Genomic DNA, 15,947 nt, shown 5'->3' with positions numbered 1-15,947 from the left:
GAGGTTAGCGTGGGCCCTAGTAGTATTTTTAAAGGGCCTGTTGGAAGTGGGTCGTGTGAAGCTTTTGGACAAGATAAGGTGATAAAGAAATATAATGGTGTGTTGAATAATGCTAAGTATAGCTCAGTTTGTGGACAAGAGGCCAACTTTCAGCATGATGAATAAAAGGCATTATCTAATTTTTTCCAAGCCCAAGATACTTTGTTACCAGAACTTAAATAAATTCGGGAGAATTTATATGAGATTTGTGCGCTTGGAGGTGACATTGGGGTCAAGCCTACTTCTGAAACTAATGCTAGAACTACTCCTTTTCAAGAAAAGAAAACTATGATGTTTCTTCCTCCTTATACTCCAGACCCTATAAGCTTCTTCGACAACACCTTGAAGTTATTTGCGACTTTCCTTGGGATACGAACAATCAAGATCAAGCTTCTAAAGTGTTGGAAGAAACATCTGATGAAAACTCGAACTCTTTCAGTTGCTTTGATGACCCGAATGAGGGGAGTTCTAAAGGAAGAAATGTTATCTTATCGCGACCTATGGTTGGTACTTTTCTAATTGATGATCTGGTTCTATTGGGTCGACTCACTCTCATAACCCTGTGGAGGAGAATGTTATATCTCCTCCATATGAGTCATGAGAGGCATCGCTTGGAACTGTATAGGGTAAGGGCAGACCTCTACAGTTCGGGAGTTGAAGTCCCTGATTTGGTCACGCTCCCCGGACTTTATTTTTTTAACCGAGCTCAAAGTTAATGCTACTTCTTTGGTACATACTCTTAACTCCCTCTATTTTTATTTTAATATCCTTGTGTCGACTATTAGTATTGAAGGGGGAATCATTTTGGCTTGGAAGATCAGGTTTGTATTTGAATGGATTTCTTGGTCCCAAAACCATATTTCTGGTCTTGTCTACCCAAACCCCCCGTCTTACCCTTGGCTCTTATCTTGTGTGTATGGCCCCCCTTATTTCAATGGTAAGAAAACATTCTGGGCTAAGTTCATGAAGATTGGGGATAGGTTTGGTGGCCTGTGGCTAATTATGGGAGACACAAATTTTGTGCTTAGCGAATCGGAACATGTTGGTTCTAAGGGTAGGGACCAGTTTGTCCCGTTCATCTCTAACTTGGTGAATTTAAGGGGGCTTATTAACATGCCTATTCATGGAGATAAGCTTACCTGGGATGATCACCTGTCTAGTTCGAACCATGTTAAATTCGCTCTTGACAAAGATTTAGTGAATGGTGCTTGGCTTAAGCTGTTCCCGAGAGCGGTCATTTGCTCTTCTCAGACTTGCAACTTTGATCACAAACCTCTTTGCCTTCTTACTGGTGGCTTGGAAAAATAAATTTAAAAGAAGCTTTAAGTTTGAAGAAGGTTGGACTCGAGACGATAGGAGCAAGTTGGTGGTTTGATATGCCTAGAATTTGGTTTTTCACTCTTGGGCTCCCGTCAGGGTCTTCAAGAAAATTAGGGCAACTCGGGTCGCTCTCATGCACTGGAACAGAACTCAATATGGTAGAATTAACACCTTAATTAAAGATCTGGAAAGGAAACTCAACTTCATTCAAAATTACATGTGGGATAGATATTGGATTACTGAATGTGATATCCGTCTATCTCTCAACGAGGCCTGTGAAAGAAAAGAGTTATAATGGAAACAAAAGGCTAGGGTTTCTTGGCTCAAGGAAGGGGATAAATGCTCAAGGGCTAGGGTTTCTTGGCTGTCTTTTGGCAAAAGTTGCGAAAATTAAAGGTACCTCCAAAAATAAAAAATCTGATGTGGAGGGCTAGTATGAATTATTTGCTCGCAATGGTTCAATTGCGTACTAAATATGTAGATGTGAGTTCTTTGTGTTCTGTTTGTAGAGGGGTGGATAAGACCATTTTCCATGGAGTGGTTTCTTGTCCAAAGGGGCAGAGCTGCTGTAATAGAGTAGGTATTGATACAACTATAATACCTTGTAGTTCTTTCCTTGACTATTGTATCACTTCTTTTAAGGTTTCGGACTCGGAACAATGTTGTGTTTTAGCCATTGTTTGTTAGGCTATATAGAGTGCTAGGAACGATTTGGTGTGGAACAAAAAGGTGGTGGGAGTCGGTGACATAGTTGTTTATGCAAAAAGGTATCTTGAACAATGGAGACATGCTCCAAACTCTTAGGGAGAGTTGTCATGGCCTGGTGTAAGACAGGTAATGGGGCTGAGTATTGGATTTTATTTTAACACATGCTAATAGTATTAAGGTTAATATAGATGCATTTTCGTTAAAGAGGAATCACAGTGTTGGCTACGACATGGTGGCTCAAGACGCAAACGATTTTTTAATTGAGGGACACACTTCTTTCCTTCAAGGACAAGTGGACCTAGAATTAGTTGAAGCAATGTGAGAGTTTGTGAGGCTCTTACTTAGATTACAGATCATCAATGGCAACTGGTCTCTCTAGAAATCGATTGTCTATGTACTGTGCAAGCCTTACAAAGTACCTTTTGTATGATATTTTTATTTGGACATGCTATTAATTATTGTTAGCGTCTATTTACTCTTTTGAGAAAAGATTCGTTTATTTTTATAAAATGATCAGTTAATATAGTGATTTATAATTTTGCTAAAATTTTTATATTATTTTATGATTGTCGTTTCAATTTAGAGTATTCTAAAAAAAAATAATTAGAATTTTGACAGCGAAAGTTAATAAAATTGAATTTTTCATTCCAAAAAAAAAAAAAACCAAACAAAATATAAAAATTTATTTATTTATTTGATGGAACTATTTATTTATTATTATCATTTTCATGAGATGTAAAAGCATCTAGGATTAGGACACTCTCTACGTCTTTAACCTAAATTCACCTTTCCGGCAACCCAATTCAGTGAGTGGAGCAAAGTCTGAATCTTTCGAAGGAGAAAGCTGAGGGAGCACCAAGCTAAGTACCACTATTTCATTTTCTACTTCATTTTCCAAACCAGGTGAGACTTGTTCACAATCCAATCCAATGCTTCGTCGTTTACTTTGCAATAAACTCACTCTTATAGATTCCAGGCTATCCCCCTCTACCCATGGCTTCCATTTATTCAATTACTTTCTCAGACCCATGTCAGAAATTCCAAATTCAGCAGACCCACAAAATTTTACAGCCTCTTACCTTCAAAACTCATGCGGGTTTACCCGGAATTCCGCCATTTCAATTTCGAAAAAGCTAAACATTGGAAACCCTGAAAGAGCTGATTCGAATTTGGAGCTGTTTAGAGCTCACGGGTTAACTCAGACCCACATCAAAAAGATTATAGCTACTCGTCCTGCATTGCTTTTGGCTGACTTAGAAGATAAGCTTAGGCTTAATATGAAGTTGTTGGAGTCATTGGGGCTGTCTGGAGCAAGACTTGGTAAATTGCTTTGCAAAGAGCCACGCCTACTCCTAAGTGACATGGTTGACTCAGTTGACTTCTTTAGAGCTCGGGGTTTCAGCAATAAGCAAATTTCAGTTTTGGCTATGAAGCGTCCAACAGTGCTTTTGTTCAATGTGAACGACATACTTAAGCCAAAGCTGGATTTTTTCAAGTCTAAGGGCTTTACAGATGGGGATGTTGCAAAGCTTTTGTCTTTTGAGCCTTATATTCTTGGAAGGAGCTTGGAGAATCATATCATTCCTTCTTTTCAAATTCTTAGTAGGGTTTTCAGTACTGATGAGGAGATTGTAAAGGTTGTAAAAGCAGGGCACTGGATACTTGAATACAATTTGGAAAAGACTTTTGAGAAAAACTTGTTGATTCTGAAGAGCCATGGTGTTCCTGATCCTATAATTTTGAGAATGTTCACTATTCATTCAAGAACATTGCTTTTGAATCCTCCAAAGGTTATGGAGATACTTGATGAGGTAGTGAAGTTGGGTTTTGATCCCAATACTGTGCATTTTGCTCTCGCTTTTCGTTCTATGGCTGTGATAAGTAAGAAACTATGGGAGCAGAAGATGAAAGTTTACAAAAGTTTTGGTTTGTCAGAAGATCAAGTCTATTCAGCCTTTAAGATTCAACCCATGTGTATGCTTACATCAGAGAAGAAGATCATAAAATTAATGAATTTCTTCATTAACAAATTGAATATAGAGCCTTCACTCATTTGCAAGAATCCAAGTATATTGATACTTAGCTTGGAGAAGAGAATTATTCCAAGGAGTTTAGTTTTGCAACTTCTGATCTCAACAGGTTTTTTAAAGGAAGGTATCAAGTTTATTTCTTATTTCAAAATGACTGAAAAGTATTTTGTTGAGAAGGTGGTAAAAAAGCATCAGCATGTTCTTCCTGACATTGTTAAGGTTTATGAAAGCAAGAAAGATTTTCAAGTGTTTCCCATTATCTCTAAGGCATAAAGACTACAATGTCATTTGAATGATGAGGGAAGAGTATCAAAGATACTAATGATAGTGTAGATTGTTGAATTCACCATCTCCTTGATTGGCTGCTCAACTAAATATTCTGATGAAACTTTATACAGATTGATGGTGTCTTGTGGATTTAGGTCTCTAGAAGTTTAAGTTATAGATTCATTTGTATGGATTTTAAAATACTAGTATTAGATGGCACTGATGAGGATTCTTAAATTTTGAACAGTTAAATCATTCTTTGGGTGTTGTCACCCATTATTGCTTGTATCCTTTTATTATCTATTAATACAAGCTGAGGTTTTGTTTCAAAGGAGAAAGAGTTCATCATTCTTGCAATTAAGCCTTACCTGTTTAGTTTTTCTTTGCCTAAGTTTAGCTGTATAATTTTTACATTTTGATTCTAACTGTCTCAGCATCTGTTCCTTCTTATTTTGGTTCTTACTATTTTACATGTCTTTGTTTTTTTGAGCTAAACACTATTTTACATTTCGATACTTCTTTTCCCCTTCGAAATTAATTAAGCCTTACCTGTTTAGTTTTTCTTTGCCTAAGTTTAGCTGTATAATTTTTACATTTTGATTCTAACTGTCTCAGCATCTGTTCCTTCTTATTTTGGTTCTTACTATTTTACATTTCTTTGTTTTTTTGAGCTAAACACTATTTTACATTTCGATACTTCTTTTCCCCTTCCAAATTAATTGTGTTGTTTTACGATGTATAGAGTTACTTGTGACCAAGTTATTAATTTTGCTGTACTTTGTACTTTGTTAGCTTTACTGTACTTTTGCAAGGCTTAGAAGAATTTTAAGGTTGAGCCATTATGCTTATTGGAGATGGTGGTACTATAAATTTTGCGATAACAGAGCCTTATATTCTAGGAAGAAGCTTGGAAAAACCATCTCATTGTTTTCAAGTGCTTAGGAGGGCGTTTGGTACTAAGCTGCAGGAAGCCAGATACTGAGACAGCCACAGTGTTCCTGAAGAGATGATCTCGAGGATGCTCACGGTTCGTGTCCTAGAACACTGCTCTTAACTCAGCAGCTTTCAGAGGTTCTTGGTGAGCTTGCGAAGTTTGGTTTTGATCCCCGCACTCTGCTCTAAGTTCTGACCTTTCGAGCATAGCGTTGTTAAGTAGTGCCACTCAGTTTTGGCTTGACAAAAGTTTAGGTTTATTCAGCATTCCGAATGCAGCCAATTTTATGCTGAATTCAGTGAAGATGTTGAAAAAAATGATGGATTATTCAATAGTGAGAATGCTTTCATTTTGCAGGTGGTGAGGGGGCATCAAAATCAGCTTCCTGACATAAGATCAGATAGTCTTTAAAGGGTTTTACTGCAAAGTGAAAATTGTTATCAGAGGTGGGAGTCTTCTAGATAGGTCATGCGGTTCATCCATTAGGCCTGTACTTTCTTGATCTTTAAGAACTCCATCAAGAGTTGTGTACAAAGATTTTCAACTTTTGCTGGTGGATTTTTTTGTTTTCTTAATTTACTTATTTTGTACTTTTTTTTTTGTTTTAATCAACCTGTTATAAAATGAAAATAACTTTTTTATTTAAAATTAAGGGGTTTTTTTTTTATTATTATTATTTCATTGAAATAGGTATTTTGCTTTGGTGTAGTGTTGTTAAGAATTCAGGTTATTTAGGATTTTTACTTTTTAATTATTAATTATGTATTATTGTACCTAAATTTTTTAGTCCGTTATAAATAATTTTTAAATTATTCAATATTATATAATTGATCATTCTCTCAGTTTTACCTAACGTGACTAATATAACCATAACGTATATATTTAGGGCTCGTTTGGAAGGTCGTATTGTATTGTATTATATTATATTGAATTAGATTATATATCATATTTTTATATAATACTATGTTAAACTTTAATTTATACTAAAATATTATATATTTAGGTGTCCATAAAAGTTAATACCACATATAGTTTTACATAAAAATATTGCATAAAATACAATTAAATACAATACAATACAATACGACCTAATACGTTCCAAACGAGCCCTTATACTAATTCTTTAGCGCTACATGTGTAATTTAAAATAAAAATTTTAAAAAAATTATTAAACTAAAAGTTAATTAATAATTTTAAAAAAATTAAGTAAAAATAAATTGAAACATTTTTTTTTTCAAATTAATTACAAATGTGGCCAAATTGTTAAAGGTTTAAATAAAATTTTACAGAATAATCACTTTACATGAATGAACACCACATTTTTACCCAAAATACATTACAGGCTAATTACTAATTTTTCCTCCCGAACTTTGATATGTACTAAATCGTGTCTCCTGAACTTTTTTTGCCGTTAAAAATTCCCTCATAACTATTGAGATTGTTAAATTTAAGGACTTTTATCTAATTTCATTCAATTTTACTGTTTCAGTGATTGTTTATGTACTAAACCATACTCGTCAGACTTTGATATCTACCAAATCATGCCTCTCAAATTTTGATATGTACTAAATTATACCCCTTGAACTTTCATTCATGTTAGAATTTTTTTACTAAAATTAGATAAAAGTCCTTAAATTTAATAATCTCAATAATTTGTGAGGAATTTTTAATGGTTAAAAAAATTGAGGGGTCACGATTTAGTACCTTGAAACCTTAAAGTTAACAAAAATTACTAATTAACTTATATTAAATGATGATGTGGTTGCTGGGCTGGGCTTCGAGTGAAACCAATCCGAGATACAACTCCCTCTTCAGTTCACCTGTAACTGTAAAGAAAGAGGCCAAAATTTGCAGAGTGGTGACAATGGTGAGTGAATGAGAGCGAGACTCAAAATATAGGTTGAGGCGCATCAAGCAGAGAGCTTTTTAGTTAATCTTTCCATAATACTTCAAGTACTAATACTTCAGGTATATTCTTATTCATCATATTGAAAAAGAAACTAAATGATTCGTTTAATATGCAAAAAGACTCTGTCTTGCAGTATCCATGGCTTGTGTTTCACTAAGTATTTTCTCAGACCCATCTCAGAAATGTCTAGTTTTACTGACTCACGATCTCATACGGTTTCATATCTCCAAAATTCATGTGGGTTGTCCCTGGATTCTGCCATTTCTGTTTCTGAGAAGCTTTTAATTGTAGACACTGAAAAGACTGATACAATCCTACAGTTGGTGAGAACTCAGGGGTTAACTCAAGCCCAGATTGCAAACATTATCACAACTCGTCCTACATTGCTTTTAGCTAGATTTGAAGATAAACTTAGGCCTAATATGGAGTTGCTTGAGTCATTGGGGCTCTCTAGAGCTAGCATAGTAAGGTTGCTATGCAAAGACCCACGTGTGCTTGATAGTCATCTAGTTGAGTCAGTTGAGTTGTTTAGGACTCAGTGTTTTAGTGATAAGAAAATAACATCAATAATCATGAGGTATCCAACATTACTATTTCTAAATCCAAACAAGAATTTGAAACCAAAACTGGATTTTTTTAAAGCTATGGGCTTTGCAGATGATGATGTTGCAAAACTTTTGTCAACTCATCCTTATATTTTACTAAGAAGTCTTGAAAATTATATCATTCCTTGTTTTCAAGTGCTAAAGCGAGTTCTTGGTACTGATGAGAATGTTCTCAAGATCATGAAATCAGGTTACTGGATACTCAAGTTCAAATTGGAAGAGGTGCTTGAGCCAAACATATCTGTTTTGGAGAGCCTTGGTGTTCCCAAACCTATAATTGTGAGACTCTTCATGATTCATCCAAGATCACTGCTTTTAAGTTCTAATAGGATTAGAGAGATTTTTGATGAAGTTCTGAAGTTGGGTTTTAATCCCAATACTTTGTACTTTGCTCTAGCGTTTCGGTCCATGGCTGTGATTAATAAGAATCTGTGGAATCAAAAGTTGGAAGCTTACAAAAGTTTTGGCTTATCTGAAGAACAGGTGTATTCAGCATTCAGAAGGCAACCCATGTGTATGCTTATTTCCTTGAACAAGATCAAGAAATTGATGAGTTTCTTTACTCAAAATTTGCATATAGAACCTTTAGTAATTTGCAAGAATCTTGATCTTTTACATTATAGCTTGGAGAAAAGAATTATTCCAAGGTGTTCAGTTCTGCAACTTCTGATGTCAACAGGTGTTTTGAAGAAAGATGTGAATGTTGTTTATTATTTTCAAATGAGTGAAGAAAAATTCGTTGAGAAGGTTGTGAGGAAGTATGAGATTGTGTGTCCTGACATTGTTGAAGCTAGCAAAGGCATGGTTGAATTTCAAGGGTTTCCTGTTATCTCTAAGACAACTCTGGTTGCCAATTAAATATCAAGAACAGAAGATCAAAGATACTCAAAGTTTATATGAGTTGCTTATCTTGATCTTAGATAAATAAGATGAGAGGACCAACAAGAGAAATTATTTCTAGGATGTTTCAACTTTCAACTATGTCACTAGATGAGACCCTATCTAGATTTGTGGCGTCTTGTAGAATTGGTATGGCTTTCGGTCGGTCTCTGGACTTGAAACTGAGGACTGGTATGTTTTATGCAATCCATCACACTCACTTTCTATGAAGCCCAATTCTTTCTGTTCTTTCTTTCCCCACTGTAATGTTGAGTTATGATATACCTAAGAATTTTATGTTCTTAGTGCTGTATTAACACTAAGTTATCAGGTCTTACTAGCTAGTGGAGTTGATCACACAAGGCACTGCAATTTCTTGATTTTTACTGTAATTCATGTGTGTGTACAAAGGATTTATTCTTGATTTTTAGTTGCATTTACTCTATGTATAGTCTCATAACATTGATCATGTCCCTTCAATATTTCACTTTCAATTGTTTTGCTGGTACAGTAATTATTAAACCACACTCAAATTTGGATTGGATTAACTGCACTGAAAAATATAGGAGGAAGAAATTTAGGAGAATGAATGAGTTAATCAACAATAGTTGGATTTAAATTGTAATTTTTTTTTCTTTTTACTACTGAAATACATGAAGTTGGGATTCGGATAATGATAAAATTTTTAAGTTTTTGAATGTTGAAACTAATTTTTCGTTTAATGCATAAGGAGCTACACAGAAGAAAAATTGATATGATGAAAGTTGCTAATGCTATTGAGAATACTGAAAAGTGAAAACCAAGCTGAGAAAGTGAGGAATTGAACTGTGATCAATTAAGTATTAGAGCGTGTTGAAAGTTCAAATGATTTATTGAATAAGCTTAAGACATATGTTTTTGTTTAAAACTTTTCTTGATCTTTCAATAAATGAACCATCTATGATAATAGACTTGGCTTTAATTCCAAAATAATATTTTTTTTTTCAATATCCTTTAAAGCTATTTTGCCAAGAACCTCAATTTATTCAAAAAAACATTAACAAAAAAATAATGAAAAAAATCTCTAGAGTACAATTGAATAGGAGACTTGTCATCAATAAAGTTAGTACAATACATTTTTCATTCATCGTTAAAATGTGTAACAAAATTTTCAACAACGTTATTTGATTATATCTCTTTTCTTAGTAGATCTACATAGGACAAAAAACAAAGAAAGATCCTCAGTCACAAAAAAGCAGCCAAAAATAGAGGGGAGAAAAGACTTGATGGCAAGAATGATGATCCTCAAATTGTATGATATCATCCCCACTAATTAACACCATAGAACCAAGACATGTTCACCATGATAGCTCAAATCTAGGGAGGCCACACTACGACTATACCACCATAGAAAGAATCTACAAGCCACCACCAACCAATCTGTATAAAGGACTCACCTTTAGAGACACAACCCTCTTGTGAATTTAGCCCAAACTAGACAATGAACTCAATCTTAGCTCTTGGTATTCTTGATACAATGATACTCTTCTTCATCTTTATAGTAGTTATGACTTTAAGATAACTGGAAAGCCTAGAAATTCTATTCTTCCTTCGTGTGCATTAACAATGTTAGGAAGCAGTGGCTTATACTTTCTCACCAGCTTCTCAACAAATTGCTGTTCAGGCATTCTGAGATAATAGATTATGTTGATATCTTCCTTCAAAAAACCTGATGATATCAAAAGTTGCAGAACTGAACTCCTAGGAATAAGTCTCTTCTCCAAGCTAAGCATTAGAAGATTTGGATTCCTGCAAATCATAGAAGCATCCATATTCAACTTGTTGATGAGGAAATGCATCACTTTCTTGATCTTTTTCTCTGAAGTAATCATGCACATAGGTTGCAATTTGAATGCTGTGTACACCTGATCTTCAGTCAAACCAAAACTTTTGTAAGCTTCCACCTTTTGCTCCCAAAGTGTTTTACTCATCACAGCCATGGAACGAATGGCTAGAACAAAGAGAGAAGTATTGGGATTGAAACCCAACTTCTCAACTTCAGCAAGAATCTCAGTAATCTGCTGAGGCCTCAAAAGAAATGTTCTTGGGTGAGCTAAGAACATATTCATGATTATATTCTCAGGAACACCATGGCTCTTCAACATTGCTATGTTTGGCTCAAGCATCTTTTCTAAATTGTACTCAAGTATCCAATAGCAAGCTTTTATTACCTTTCTAACATTCTCATCAGTGCCAAGAACCCTCTTAAGCACTTCAATACAAGGAATGATATGATTTTCCAGGCTCCTTTCTAATATATAAGGCTCAGAAGAAACAATTCTTGCAACATCCTCAGCTGTAAACCCCATAGACTTAAAAAACTCAAGTTTTGGTTTAACAATCTTGTTTACATTGTAGAAATGCAATGAAGGAAGCTTCATGGTCAACCCTTTGATTTGCTCATCACTAAAACCACGAGCTCTAAACAACTGAACTGATTCCACTAAATCACAATCAAGCATACGAGGGTCTTTAGTCACCAATTTCACCATGCTAGCACCAGAAAACCCCAAAGACTTAAGAAACTCCATTTTAGGCCTAAGTGTATCTTCCAAATTAGCCTCAAGCAATTGAGGACGAGTGACTATAATCTTCTCAATTTGGGACTTTGTTAACCCTTGACTTCTCAATAGCTCCAATACTGAATCGGGTTGTTCAGAGTTTTCAAATAAGAGCTTCTTAGAAGCTGCAATGGCAGAATTGTGGGACAACCCACATGAGTTTTGGAGGTAAGAAACCGTAAAGTTTTGTGGGTCATTGGAGCTAGACGATTCTGACATGGGTCTGATAAAAGATTGGAATAAAGAGAAGCCATGACCAAAGGGTGGAGGTCTGGACTTTAAAAGGGAGAGTCTTTTGCAAACTAAAGGAAGCATTGTAAAGGTAAAAGCTTGAACAAGTTTCCTGAATATGAAGTAGTAGTAGAAGATAAATCTCTCTTCTTCTTTTCTGGGTTGATGCGCCTGACTCAGCTTAACTCTCTCAAATAATGGCTATGGAGTTTTGTACAGAGCCAGTGAACCGGAGAAATGTCACGGAACATGGTAAGCTTAGGTTTAGTTTAGAGGAAATTACACTCTGACTATTTGGGCCGGGTTTCACTCCAAGCCCGGCCCATCCAAGTATTTGATATCAGCGAAGAAAATGGGAAATATATTGGTAATATTTCACATATACACAAAAATGTTAAATTTTTATTATTTGTATGTTATTATGTTTGTAAGTTTTGATGTTTTTTTTAGATATTATTTTCGTAATATTTTTAGGTAGTTTTTTTATTACTTTTATAAAATACTATATAAATATATATATATATATAAAAAAATATACCTAAACATATAAAAAATTTATTAAAATAGTACTTTACCTAATTATTCCATTTATTTATGGGTAAATTTTCAAATCTAGATTTTGTAAAAATTACTAATTGAACTTTTTATTTTGTTAAATGAGAAAATGAATCATTTATTTTTCAAAATGGTAAAAATAGAACCCTAAACTCAATTTTCAGCAATTTTATTTTTTAATATAACCAACTTTAAGACAAATTCTAACACGAACAAATACAGAAAATGTAATCAGTTTTGTCATAACAACTTTAGATCAAATTTTATTAAGTTTTATTTTGACAAAAAATCAGTTCAAGATCCTATTTGTACAATTTTAGAAAATACATGATACATATTGTTATTTAACAAAACAGAGTGTCCAATTGGCAACTTTTACAAAACACGGGATCCAAAATGGTATTTACCCTTTATTTATCTATTATACAATCTTTCCTAAAAAAAATAAAAATAAAAGTTATCAAACATTGTGTTGGTGGAGAGCCTCCTTTTATATTATTCTAAAGAGAAATTTTATGTTACAGCAACACACAAGAATACCCCAAACAAGAGTATTCAGTTTACCAATAATCACCACAAGAACAAGTTCCATTCTTGAAATGGTGGAAGCGATGCATGTCACGGACAATGATTTCTCGTCCAGTAACGAGCGATATATATTTTGTGGCGTTATGACAGTCACCACAAACTCTTAGATTCTTCCTAATGTGTAATGTTGTGCCAGGACTGGTATTTAGTAGTCCAAATGAAATAGCCAGCTTCTCACTGTGGCTATTGAGCAACTGTTTTTGAACATCATCTTCAACATCATGAATTGAATTAGTGTCTGGAACATACCCAGCAGCCTTTATCTTTTCTCCAAGAGTTTCAAGAAAGCTATAGATCTGTTTGGACTGTGGATGTAGAGTGCTTCCAGAGTAGAAAGTATGAAGTTCTTTTCCTAAATCTACTAAGCTGCAGCCTGGAGTTTTCTTTAGCCCTTTTTTCTCCATCATTGTTCGAATTTCGGCAACTTTATCCCACATTGAAGCTGATGCATATATGTTAGAAAGCAATACATGGTAGCCACCATCATTTGGATTTAACTGAAATATTTTCATGGCTGCCTTTTCTCCAAGCTCAACATTTTTGTGAATTCTACAAGCACCTAACATGGCACCAAACACTGTAATCCCAGGCTCAATTGGCATTTTCTGAATAAACTTCCAAGCCTCATTGAGCTGGCCAGCTCTACCAAGAAGATCAACCATGGCTCCATAGTGATCCATTGCAGGCTCTAGGCCATAATCTTTCTTCATGCTCTCAAAGGATTCAAGCCCCTCTTCCACCAAACCTGAGTGGCTGCAAGCAGAGATAACACATAGAAATGTTACCTCATTGGGTTTAATAGCACCCTTTTGCATTTTCTTGAACAAATCAACTGCAGCTTTTCCAGCCCCATGTGTTCCATATCCATCTATCATGGCATTCCATGTTGTCACATGCCTCTCACCCATCATATCAAAGAGTTTTCTTGCAGTGTTAATGGCTCCACATTTTGCATACATGTCTACAAGAGCAGTCATCACAAAAACATTTTTATCGAAACAAGATCTTATAACAAGCCCATGAATCCACTTGGCCTGGCGTGTAATAGATAACTCTGCCAAAGCAGGAATGACACTAACCATGGTAAATGTATCCATCTTTATATTTTGAGATTGCATCTCACTAAAGTGACTCAAAGCTTCCTTTACTTGCCCATTTTGAGCATACCCTAATATCATTGCATTCCATGAAACAGGAGTTTTACCCTGCAAATTTTCAAAGATCTTGGCAGCAATATCCACTCTCTTACATTTTGTATACATCGATATCAGAGAATTCATTACAGAAACATTAGACCCAAGACCCAGTCTATCCAACAATTTATGAAGGAACCTTCCCCTCTCAATATCACCTAAATCACCACAAGCATGCAATGCCTCCATTATAGTAACATTAGATGGTTCAAAACCCTCATCCAACATCTTTTGAAATATCTCCAATGCTTCCTTGGGATCATCACTTTGAACATACCCATCAATCATTGAGTTCCAAGAAACAACAGTCCTTTCTCTCATCCTATTGAAAATCAACCTTGCAATCCCCACATAACCGCATTTCGAATACATGTCAACAAGAGCAGTTGCAATATTCACATGTGACTCAAACCCAGCTCTTAGAACATAGCCATGAATAGACTTTCCAATCCTTAAAGATTTTACATCTGCAGCAGCAGGCAAAACTGTAACCAATGTGACCGAATCAGGCCTCTGACCCTCATGCTGCATTCGAACAATCAGACTCAAAGCCTTCTTTGCATGCCCATTTTGAGCATAACCAGCTATGATAGTATTCCAGGATACTAAGTCTCTTTCAGGCATTCTATCAAACATTTTATATGCTTCATCAATTCGTCCACACTTAGCATACAAATTAACAACAGAAGTCATTGCAAACAAATTCAACGCAAACCCAGATGTTATTAGCTGCCCATGAATCTCCTTACCTCTTCTAAGGTCCGAATTATCTCCAATAACTTTCAACAAATACGTAAAGTTATACACAACCGGTTCAACATCATCACACTTCATACGACAATAAAAAGAGAAAGAATCCTCCAAAGATGAGTTTTTCGCATACCCTTTAAGCATTGTATGGTAAAAAACGTCAGCTTTGTCTTCAACAGATTCGAAAACTCGAACTGCTTCGACAACACTTCCATATTTACAGAACAAGCTGAGGAGTTTAGTCTGAAACAAGAGCTCACCATAGAGGCCGTTCTTGATGATGAGAGGGATAATTTGGCGGAGCTCTTGCAAAGAAGTACAGAGCTCGAGGAGAATGGCCGAAGGGTGCTTGTAAACATGAAAAGGAATGTGGGTTCTCTGGGAAAGTGAATGATATGACGACGAAGAGAGACGTAATTTGGAGGAAGTTGAAGGCGGTGTTGAGATTGAAAGGTTGTTTAGAGTAGTGAGAGTTGAGACCTGTGAGCTCATCATTCTCTCAAGTCAATTGGAAAATTGGGTCATTTTGGATAAGCCTTTATTTATAAATGAACTTATTTTAGATATTTTTATTTGCAAAAATGGTTTTTTTTTGGTAGTAAATAATATTATAGCTAATTAGGATTATTCTCCTCTAATTTAAATTATGTCCTTTCAAAAGTCTAACAGTGTTGATTTCTTTAAAGTTGTTTTAACATAGTTATACTTAATTCAATGTGCAAGAAACTAAACAGAGAACACTCAGAAAACTTTATCCGACCCTGAAAACTCATTTCAGGCGACTATTGCTTGGGTTCCCTTGAACCAGGGTAATAACTTTCACTATGAATCAAATGATACACTATCCAATTTCAATTACAATTACACCAAAAGTGATATACAATTAATTCATACAGAAATTACCCAACTGATTTGAACACACACAAATCAAAAAATCATTTAAGAACCTTAGACTTCAGAAGGCAAGACTCCCTTGCTTCTATCCAGCTGAACTCTCTTCAGCAATGCAATCTGAACTCCCTTCAGATACACACGATCCCTGATACACCTTCAACCCCAGAAGATTTCATCAGCAGACCTGCAAGAAACACCAGAAAAACCAAGAAGACAATTTTGCCCTAACAAAGCAATATCCTAATCAATGAAGAAGAGTTAGTTAAAAAGACCGATAATCCCTGATTTTATAATAACAACTCTTAAGCTAACAAACTTTAACAGCTCAGCCAACAAAGAAGGATAGCTGTCCTCGGTTTGAGATTACTAAGCCGACCTGTCAAAGAAACAATTAGACCACATGGTTAGATGAAACTAACAACCAGGCAGATGACCAAACCAGCAT

General features: G+C 35.1%; 4 protein-coding genes across 4 annotated transcripts; 2 read left to right on the top strand and 2 right to left on the bottom strand.

The window, feature by feature from the left end:
• Positions 1-2,739: 2,739 nt before the first annotated feature.
• On the top strand, positions 2,740-4,695 carry LOC133035758 (transcription termination factor MTERF8, chloroplastic-like). The gene has a single exon (XM_061111947.1). The coding sequence runs from the start codon at positions 2,997-2,999 to the stop codon at positions 4,368-4,370; it is 1,374 nt and encodes a 457-aa protein (XP_060967930.1). The 5' UTR covers positions 2,740-2,996; the 3' UTR covers positions 4,371-4,695.
• A 1,773-nt stretch (positions 4,696-6,468) lies between these two features.
• On the top strand, positions 6,469-9,153 carry LOC133035760 (transcription termination factor MTERF5, chloroplastic-like). The gene has a single exon (XM_061111949.1). The coding sequence runs from the start codon at positions 7,303-7,305 to the stop codon at positions 8,668-8,670; it is 1,368 nt and encodes a 455-aa protein (XP_060967932.1). The 5' UTR covers positions 6,469-7,302; the 3' UTR covers positions 8,671-9,153.
• Positions 9,154-9,838: 685 nt separating this feature from the next.
• LOC133035759 (transcription termination factor MTERF15, mitochondrial-like) lies at positions 9,839-11,606 on the bottom strand. The gene has a single exon (XM_061111948.1). It carries the CDS (start codon positions 11,604-11,606, stop codon positions 10,236-10,238), a length of 1,371 nt encoding a protein of 456 aa, XP_060967931.1. The 3' UTR covers positions 9,839-10,235.
• A 776-nt stretch (positions 11,607-12,382) lies between these two features.
• On the bottom strand, positions 12,383-15,149 carry LOC133035756 (pentatricopeptide repeat-containing protein At1g11290, chloroplastic). The gene has a single exon (XM_061111945.1). The coding sequence runs from the start codon at positions 15,101-15,103 to the stop codon at positions 12,638-12,640; it is 2,466 nt and encodes an 821-aa protein (XP_060967928.1). The 5' UTR covers positions 15,104-15,149; the 3' UTR covers positions 12,383-12,637.
• Between the last annotated feature and the right edge of the window lie 798 nt (positions 15,150-15,947).

Source organism: Cannabis sativa, chromosome 3, assembly GCF_029168945.1.
Source record: "Cannabis sativa cultivar Pink pepper isolate KNU-18-1 chromosome 3, ASM2916894v1, whole genome shotgun sequence".
NCBI classification, from domain to species: Eukaryota; Viridiplantae; Streptophyta; class Magnoliopsida; order Rosales; family Cannabaceae; genus Cannabis; species Cannabis sativa.
Note: the sequence above shows the minus strand (reverse complement) of the source record. Positions and strands in the feature narration are given on the sequence as shown.

Bases quoted from the DNA above. Each gene is read 5' to 3' on its own strand.
- LOC133035758 (XM_061111947.1), top strand. From the start codon at position 2,997: ATGCTTCGTCGTTTACTTTGCAATAAACTCACTCTTATAGATTCCAGG.
- LOC133035760 (XM_061111949.1), top strand. From the start codon at position 7,303: ATGATTCGTTTAATATGCAAAAAGACTCTGTCTTGCAGTATCCATGGC.
- LOC133035759 (XM_061111948.1), bottom strand. From the start codon at position 11,606: ATGCTTCCTTTAGTTTGCAAAAGACTCTCCCTTTTAAAGTCCAGACCT.
- LOC133035756 (XM_061111945.1), bottom strand. From the start codon at position 15,103: ATGATGAGCTCACAGGTCTCAACTCTCACTACTCTAAACAACCTTTCA.